The sequence below is a fragment of the Heptranchias perlo genome, chromosome 18 (assembly GCF_035084215.1).
Source record: "Heptranchias perlo isolate sHepPer1 chromosome 18, sHepPer1.hap1, whole genome shotgun sequence".
In the NCBI taxonomy this organism is placed as follows: Eukaryota; Metazoa; Chordata; class Chondrichthyes; order Hexanchiformes; family Hexanchidae; genus Heptranchias; species Heptranchias perlo.
Window position 1 is genome coordinate 43,797,302 of NC_090342.1, and position 9,506 is coordinate 43,806,807.

Here is a 9,506-nt window from a genome sequence, read left to right on the forward strand (position 1 = left end):
TGACCAGTTAATTGAAGGAAGAATTCCCTGCACTTCTTCAAATTATACCACAGGATCTTTAACATCCAGCTGACTAGGTGCATGGCATTTTGGTTTAGTATCTTATTTCAAGGATCTCTAAGAAGGCAGCATTCTCTCAGTAATGTTGACCTAGATTATGTGCTAAATTCTGGAGTGGGGCTTAAACCTACAACATCACGGCTCTACCAGCTAAATGGAGCTGGCACTGCTACCAGGGAGTCTTTGCTTTGACTAGGAACTGACTTCAGAGTAACAAACTCAAATTATATAAGCAGAGAGCCAGCAGAGAGAAGCGAAGGGTTATTTTTTTGTCCGCAGGACATTTTATCCCTCTTCTGCATTTACTTACTAATATTTCCTTCCCACCTTGTGAGGAAGCACCTATCTCCCTGAAGGTACAATAAGGATTTAGAGTTACACCAGTCCTCAAGCTGGTTTCCAGTTATGGAATTTGATGAATCATGTTATAAACGTGCACTCAAAAGGTGCAGTTTAATATTCACTGATCTAGAAGTACTACTCTATGGCCCATTACACATATGTTAATGTACAATTGTCCATGGAGATTGATCAAATTTCTGAATTATCCATAATCAGTTCAGTTGGAACACTATTCAGTACCACCATGTGAGCACAGATAAAACTCACCCAATTAAAGAAAATGAGCTTGAGTGATAGGGTCCACATGAAATCAAAATGCAATATTTAATTCAGAGTCAAGCACTCAAATGTTTGAGTTCGGGGTTGGACTAACTATTTGAAGGACTGGATATACTGTAATAACTAAGCACAAAAACATTTATATTTTTGTACACTGAACCATACCAACAGCCATGTCAATACAGCCACAAAAAATAATTTGACGGAAAATAATTGAGTACAATGTTTTTAAAGTCACATTTGATGCATTATATAAAGTACACTAAAAATGGTGCTAACTAAAGGGGCAAATTGACCATACACAGAGCTAACACAATTTTGGGAAGGAATATCTGAGATTGGATCAATTATTTCTGACTCTGTGGGCACTTCTGTATCGGCATTTAAGTTGATACAGTTGTCAGGATTAACACAGGCTTCTAATTCAGTGATATAGTTCTCTATGTCACTAACAGGTTCACATTTCTGCCCTGCGTAACACTGACAAGTGAACTTTTCTGCCAGTAAGACTATATCTTCAAATGAAGCTTGTCCTATGACTGTGTATCCTTTGTTTGTTCTCTTTATTCTGAAGCTTGCAGGGTTCAAGTGCAGGTAATGAGTGGAGTCCCAGTTCTTTCGCACACATCGCCCTTTGTTGTGGCACAGTATTTTACTGCAGAGCCTCGCTGCCGATGTCACATTAACAATGTAAGGATTCAGGACTTCCTTAACATAGTCACCCACAGTCAAACACACGCTCTGTAAAATACAACCACAAAGTCACAAAAGGTTTCTCCCAGGTCTAACAATGACAGACGATTGACGTACAGTATATATGTAATACACACATACACTTGTGTTATTGCCCATAGGCAGCTGGGGGTCTGGAGTGCAGTTGTGATATTTAGCTACTATCCTGGCCTGCTCCTTTAAGGTCACTCCCTGTGAGAATCCCAAGTTAATTTGTAGTTACTAATTAATTCCTCAGATGAATTAAAGATCAGCAAATTGTTTGCAAATTTCAGCCTCCAGGCCAGTGACTGGCTTTCTTTGTTATTTTAAGATTGTTTTGTATCTGTAACCAATTGAGGTGTTTGGAGTGAGCTGGGCACACACTTGACACAAGAATTTTATTATTTTGTCGATAATATAAAAACGGTACATCTAATGAGTGTTTTTTACAGATCTCAGTATCACATCTTATATACAAATTATGCTAGTTTCTTATCCGCAAATTTCTAGCAGCTGACTGACACATATTCAAATGTATTCCAGCTCAATGCAAATTACTTCTACCTGATTGGTTGATCTACAAATTTATTAATTGTAATTGTAAAGGTTGAGAGGAGATTTGATAGAAGTGTTCAAAATTTGTTAAAGGCAAATCGTGTTTAACTAAGCTGATAGAGTTTTTTTGATGAGGTAACAGAAAGGGTAGATGAGGGCAATGCAGTTGATGTGGTGTATATGGACTTTCAAAAGGCATTTGATAAAGTGCCGCACTGTAGGCTTATCATCAAGATTGCGGCCCATGGAATAAAGGGGGCGGTAGCAACATGGTTACAGTACTGGCTAAGGGACAGGAAACAGAGATTAGTGGTGAACGGTTGTTTTTTGGACAGGAGGGAGGTGTACAGTGGTGTTCCCCAGGGGTCAGTGCTGGGATCACTGCTTTTCTGGACATATATTAATGACTTGGACTTGGGTGTACAGGGCACAATTTCAAAATTTGCAGATGACACCAAACTTGGAAGGGTAGTAAACAGTGAAGAGGATAGTGATACACTTCAAGAGGATACAGACATGCTGGTGGCATGGGCGGATGAAATTTAGTGCAGAAAAATGATACATTTTGGTCGAAAGAACGAGGAGAGGCAATATAAACTAGAGGGCATGACTCTAAAAGGGGTACAGGAACAGAGAGATCTGGGGGTAAATGTGCACAAATTGTTGAAGGTGGCAGGGCAGGTTGAGAAAGTGGTTAAAAAAAAGCATACGGGATCCTGGGCTTTATAAATACAGCCATAGAGTACAAAAGTATGGACGTCATGATGAACCTTTATAAAACACTGGATCAGCCACAACTGGAGCATTGTGTCTTGTTCTGGGCACCGCACTTTAGGAAAGATGTGAAGGCCTTAGAAAGGGTGCAGAAGAGATTTACTAAAATGATTCCAGGGATGAGGGACTTTAGTTACATGGATAAACTGGAGAAGCTGGGGTTGTTCTCCTTGGAACAGAGATGGTTGAGAGGAGATTTGATAAAGGTGTTCAAAATCATGAAGGCTCTAGACAGAGTAGATAGAGAGAAACTGTTCCCAGTGGCGGAAGGGTCAAGAACCAGAGGACATAGATTTAAGGTGATTGGCAAAAGAACCAAAGGTGACACGAGGAAAAACGTTTTTATGCAGTGAGTAGTTATGATCTGGAATGCACTGCCTGAAAGGATGGTGGAGGCAGATTCAATCATGGCCTTCAAAAGGGAATTGGATAAATACTTGAACGGAAAAAATTTGCAGAGCTACGGGGAAAGAGCGGAGGAATGGAACTAACTGGATTGCTCTTAGAAAGAGCTGGCACTGGTTTGATGGGCTGAATGGCCTCCTTCTTTGCTGTAACAATTCTATGATTCATTCTGATACAAAAATAGTCCAACGAAGAGATGATGAACTAATCAAATTGCATGAAATATCCTTTTTTAAAAAATTGGCTGCCATATTTTTGCCCTCAACTTCGTGAGAATGGCTAAAAATAAGGTTTCTACAACAACAGTTTAGATTTATATAGTGCCTTTAATGTAGTAAAACGCCCCAAGGTGCTCCACAGGACCGTTATCAAACGGTCTAACACATTAAAACATGAAAATTACATATTTCACAATAACATGATTAAATATACCAGTTAAAGATACAAAACACAACTTGAGTACCTTCATTAATCTTTTACATTAAGGCCTCGGCCTCTCTTAAAAGCATATGCTTGAAGTTGAAATTTTGACCCACAGATATCACTCTGTTAGCTTCATAAAAATAATGCAGTCTAAACATATGAAGAATTTCCCACCATATATCAGTAGGATTTTCTGAGTGCAAGTGGCAGATGGACTCACAACTGGAAGGATATATCTCCTTATGGTGTAAGAGGAATTTTGAGTTTTTCCCAAACCTCAAGGCCACTGTCCATCACTAAAGTGAACTGTATACTTAAACAAACATTTAATCAAGGCCACTGATCTACGTTTTTCACACAAATATGCACATAATCATAGAACTTGACCTGAAAGTAGCACTAACACTTCCACAATACTGTTTGTTAAAAATGCAATTTAGCTTATTCGATTGCTGTAAATCAGGGGCCTGATAATATATCAGGTGAGATAAAATGGCATATTTTCCAATTCCTATGAGAAATGCCACAGGACATCTGCTACTATGTAATTAATATTTAACCCAGATCTTCGGCAGAGATGTATGCGTAGTTGAGAATGAATCTTAGAAAAGGGTTGGGGGACAAACCTTACTTCAGATGACTAGTATTGTTAACACTTGATGATATCCTCTTTTACACCATAGCAACATTGTAAGCAGATTTGGGACGATTTCCTCTGGTCAGTGTTTCTAATAAAATTATGAATAACAACAGGACAAAGTCTTCCCATATTTGTTTACAATGTCGCTCCCCACAGCAACCAGAAGTAATCATCACTGCTGGACTGAAAAACATTTGGCTTGGTCAGGGTAATGTCTCTTTGCAGTCATCCTCTGAATGACTCTACCCAAGATACAGTGAGGGTTTTTAGCAGAGGAGAGAAGGAAAAATATAAATTGGGTGGGCGGCTAAAATGAGTAAATTTGCAAGTACCTGCACTGCAATGTTGTGATGATGTTGTGGTTAAGATGATTAAAGGAATTGACAGGGTAGATAGAGAGAAACTATTTCATCTGGTGGGGGACCCCAGAACAAGGGGGCATAACCTTAAAATTAGAGCTAGGCTGTTCAGGGATGATGTCAGAAAGCACTTCTTCACACAAAGGGTAGTGGAAATCTGGAACTCTCTCTTCCAAAAAGCTGTTGAAGCTAAGTCAATTGAACATTTCAAAACTGAGATTGATAGATTTTTGTTGGGCAAGGGTGTTAAGAGTTACGGAACCAAGGTGAGTAGATGGAGTTAAGATACAGATCAGCCATGATTTAATTGAGAGGCTGAATGGCCTGCTCCTGTTCCTTTGTTCCTTCCTATGTTCCTTTCACTAGAAAGAGCATGGGATGTGTTTTTATATTATTGGATGGTTGATGCAGTAACCAAATGTAGTTCCAATGACGCAGCTTGTCAGCTGTGCAGTTTGGTGTTGAAGGTAGAGTCTGCTTGATTTTTGGGGAATATATTTGCACAGTAAAATGCAACAAAACACCATTAAACTGAATTTTTGAGAACCTGAGTTTTGCTCACTTTGCAGCTGATAAGCCTTCTACAGTGCTGCACAAGTGGTTGTATTATTGTTGGCACCTTGAGTAATGTGTAGGACAACTAATGCCACATTTTATAACCTACCACTGCTACTTGGTTACATTTTGAGGTTTGTATCGGCTGAATAAGCCCTGCTAAGTGTCATTTTGCTGTATTGGTTATTTTCCCATCACTTAATCTGCCTTAATTACTCCTTTTAATGTTGACTGGTTTTATGGGGTTTTAACTCAGTTGTCAGTTATCATTAACTGACAAAGAAAATACTCATCGGGGATTTTTAATTTCTCTTACAGTCACAAAACACGAGCATTAAATCCTCAATTAAGTAATTATATTATCCTCAATTAAGTAATTATATTAAAGTATGTAAATTGTTCCTGAATCAGTGCTTTTGGCAAATAATGTTATATATTTAGGAGGAAAAGCTTTTGAGATTGAATTGGAATCATGAGTAGACGATACATTTATACTGGGCAGTAACCAACTATATTTTGATAGACTCCAACAAGGAGGAGACCCATTGGTATTTTCTTTCTGACAAAAGTGTGTAACGTAATATACCAATAGAATAGAGCACTGGTCACTCCCAGTTCCAGATCTGAGTACATCAATGCTAAGCCTACATTATATAATTCAACAAAGAAACACCAGTGCTATCATGTAAACAGTCCGGCAGTAAATTTCAACTTCACTGCCTGGAGTGGATTGCCCGGATCAATGGGATGAAAATAGGACCAGTTCTATAACAGGCGATACACTCCAGGCGCTGAAGTGTGAGGCAAGAAAGAAAGTGTTGACAGGCTATGTGGCCATCCGGGATCGCCAATCAGACTTGATCTTGTCTTCAGCCGTCATCCACATATGCTCACTTTCCAGTACGGGGCACTGGTTTGGTAACGCGGAGCAGGAATCAGAATTAACCCTGGCTGAACTTTTTTTCCTTTATTAGCCCAGGGATGCTTAGGTCAATTGCAGCATCTCTACTGCTGCTTTGTCAATTAACTCAGTGCAATGGGTCAAACTTGGGACCATCAAGGTCTGTGTAACAGTACCACCCCAGGTAATGCATTAACTCACTGACGAATTAGGGACAACTGGCTTTTACAATCCTAAATAACTGTAATATGAACAATGTATAATTATCACATAACTGGGTAAAATTCAAACATATTTACCTCTGTTTCAGTCATACTCAAACTGCCCCATACAACAAACCCTGCAGTTCCCAGAGCAGCACTTTCTCCAATTGTGTGAACAAGATCAATCTGGGGGGAAAAAATTGAAGAAAAACAATATATTTTAAATTCTATCTGAAGAAAATAATTCCATATCATCAGAATTATTTTGTATTGCATCGTTACACGTTTTCATTTATTTATTCTCGCTGTATTTTGTAATAGTCCAAAACTACAATTGAGGAAATTGGAAATCTTTGATTTACTTTTGCGAATAACTAAAGGCTTTTCTTTTCTCGAAAGCCTGGTTTAACTTACCTCAGATAGATATTCAGCGGTGGAATTAGTGAACACTGGTCGGATGTAAACGTACAGAGGCGGAGGGTATTGCTGACTGGAAAGCAATGCGATCCGCTTTGCTTCCTGAACACGGTGACGCACAAACTTGGCTGCAGCGACTGAAGATCGCAGAATTGTCTGCAGGTAGATGGATGGAAATAGTGCTGTGCTTTCTTTCCATAGCCAGAGAAGTTCATCGTTTCTTGATATTTCAATGTCAGGACAACTACCTGTGTAGTTAATGGTTGAATGCTTGTAGTTGTGGTTATAACACTCTGGATACAAGTAATAACCCCATAAGTAATTCGGTCTTAATGACTTCCCCAATTTTAAAGTTTTTAACATTAAGTTTTTTGCCTGTTCTTCAAATTCACCTTTGGCAATCTCAGTTACATCACTTATGTTTAATGGGTAGTTTCTTTGCATAACCAGCTCGACAGATTTTATTCGGTAAATATTTTTCTGGTTCCAGTTTCTTATCCACTGAGGCCTCCAGTTTTCCCAGTTTATGATTGAAATTCCAGGAACCTCTTTTGAAGGAATGTAGTACTGAAAATCCTCTGCTGTCTTCGCATAGTGACGATCTAAAGGTGCTAGCTGGGGGATACCTCCATTAAACGATTCTCCAGTTAACTCGTCGTAATATGGGTAATAACCAAGTCTGTTGTGATAGAATATCGTGATGCTCTGTCCTGTAGCAGTTACTCGTGGGCTACCGATGACTTCAAAAAGGCTCAGGTCTACAGTAACTCCAAATCTGGTCTCACATAGTTCAGTGGGTGCATTCCACAGAGCAGTGAATGGGGAGTTCTCAATAAGCGGATCCACAGTTTGATGTAGTGGTTGATTGAAGCAGGTGGAAGCAAGTAGGGCAAGCTGGATAATTGCCATGGAAACAGGGTTGCTAATGTTGCTGACGCAGCCATGGAGTCTCATTATCACACTATGTTACTGTTATCTAAGAACAAAAAGGCTTTAATGTTAAGAAAATTGTTCCATCCGCCTTTGTAATCAATGCTAAAGATACAAGGAAATCCTGTTAGATTAGGGAGGGTATAACTTGTCAAATTGAAAGAACTCTAGATTTGTGAGACTGTTTCTTTTTTTGGAGGATAAATAGGTCGGGAGCATAGGCTGAATAGTTCCTTTCACTTTGACCACTCCAAATTGCTTTTTTAAAATGTAAAATGTGTATGGCGGTTGTCTGTCTATGTGGATACATGCCGTGTGGTGCATTTGGGTCCGGGTAATCTGCTACAGAGGGACTCAAAAGTCACAGTCGGCACAACATTGAAGGCCCACAAGCAGTGTATCGAAGCCATAGGGATCATAAATAGGCTGATTTGGTAGGACAGAACAATATAAAACGAGGAATACTATACTTAGATTATACAAACGCTTAGTATGGCCATGTTTAGAGTACTGTGTACAGTTTTGGTCCTTTCACACAGCAAAGTATTGATGAAAATAATCAAAATGTCGTGTTTGCCAGCATGCTAGCAGAGTAAAATAGGGGATCTTTGATACCTCGGAACAAGCTACAAGCCTACAATCTAAACAAGGGGTTCATGCGATGTCAAATCCAGAGAGATTTAGAACTGCCATCGGAGTCACAAGATAATATTGAAGTCGCTGCTGGGTATTTTTAATTCAGTTTGACGTCTGGGTTTTAAGTCAGTGGTAGTCAGCATTGTGAGAAGCAGTACTGGAGAACTCAGTGCTGCCGAAGGATTAATGATAATTATATCACACTGATATGTAATTTGCAGTTTATTAGCATAACTACTAACAAATTTCTCGGCTAGTAAAAGTGCAGTGAGCAATTTAAACTAGGTTTGAAAAATTCCACATGCATTCCCCCCCCCCCCAATTATATTCAATTTTACTTTCATATGCAAAAGGTATTATTGCATCTGAATATGTACACGGTGCCTCAATATCAGCCTGGTGCTGTAAACTGCCACAACACAAACGTGTTGCAATTATCTCATTAACTATCGGCGCAGATCACATCATGAGGAGTCAAGACTATTTTAACACCAAAAATCAAATAGAATTTACCATACTTAAAAAAATTATTTCAAGAGTGTTGAAATATGAAACAATCTGTATAAAACAATTGGAGAAATGTTTGAGCTAATCAGTTATTTTCAGAAAATAATTTTTTTTCAGAATTTTATTCTTAAAAAGGGATACTTTTTGTTACCTTAAACTTAAGAGTCAAATTACATTACAGTTATATTTTTCCCATGAAAGGAAAATCTTACATGTAGCAATGTTGAAAAGTTATTGTTTCTCTCAGAACTTCTATGAACACTCTTGTTTTACCAGGATAAGTATTGTGCCTTTCAATGTAAGTTTACTTTTCTGCATTGAATGACTTACATTTTCAGTGACTGACTCAGCAGGTTCTTGTTTCCAGGATGCGGTCTCCTTTAGATGGATCCTTCTTTCCTTCTTTAGGATTCTGAACTTCCACCTAACTCTCAGTTCAGCAAGTGAGGTTTAAATGAGAGCCTAAAGTAATTCAATATGTCAACAGTGGATGCCTTTAAACAGAAGTGAATAAAGTTATGGTAGCAACACTGTGAAAATCCAGAAAGGTGTTCGTGACAAAGGTAATTCACTGTCTTTCTGCCTCAGTAAACCAAAACTATCTTGGGCATCTTGTTTGATGCAGTTTTAAAATGTGGGCCCTTTGTGGCACTGTCTCCACCTTGCCCCAAAGGCACAAATGATGTCCTTAAAACCAACCCAGACTTTAAAACATCTGAGTTAATAAAGGTAAGATTGGCATGTTGCACAAATGCCTTTACTTTAGTTTTTCAAATGACTGAACTTATCACAATATATTTCCCTTG

General features: G+C 38.7%; 1 protein-coding gene across 1 annotated transcript; it reads right to left on the reverse strand.

Moving 5' to 3' along the window:
• Window positions 1-766: 766 nt before the first annotated feature.
• On the reverse strand, window positions 767-7,581 carry LOC137335010 (hyaluronidase-5-like). Its single transcript, XM_068000105.1, has 3 exons — window positions 6,625-7,581; window positions 6,307-6,396; window positions 767-1,422 (listed from the first exon to the last, which is right to left on the reverse strand). The coding sequence occupies exons 1-3, from the start codon at window positions 7,579-7,581 to the stop codon at window positions 916-918; spliced, it is 1,554 nt and encodes a 517-aa protein (XP_067856206.1). The 3' UTR covers window positions 767-915.
• Window positions 7,582-9,506: the final 1,925 nt, after the last annotated feature.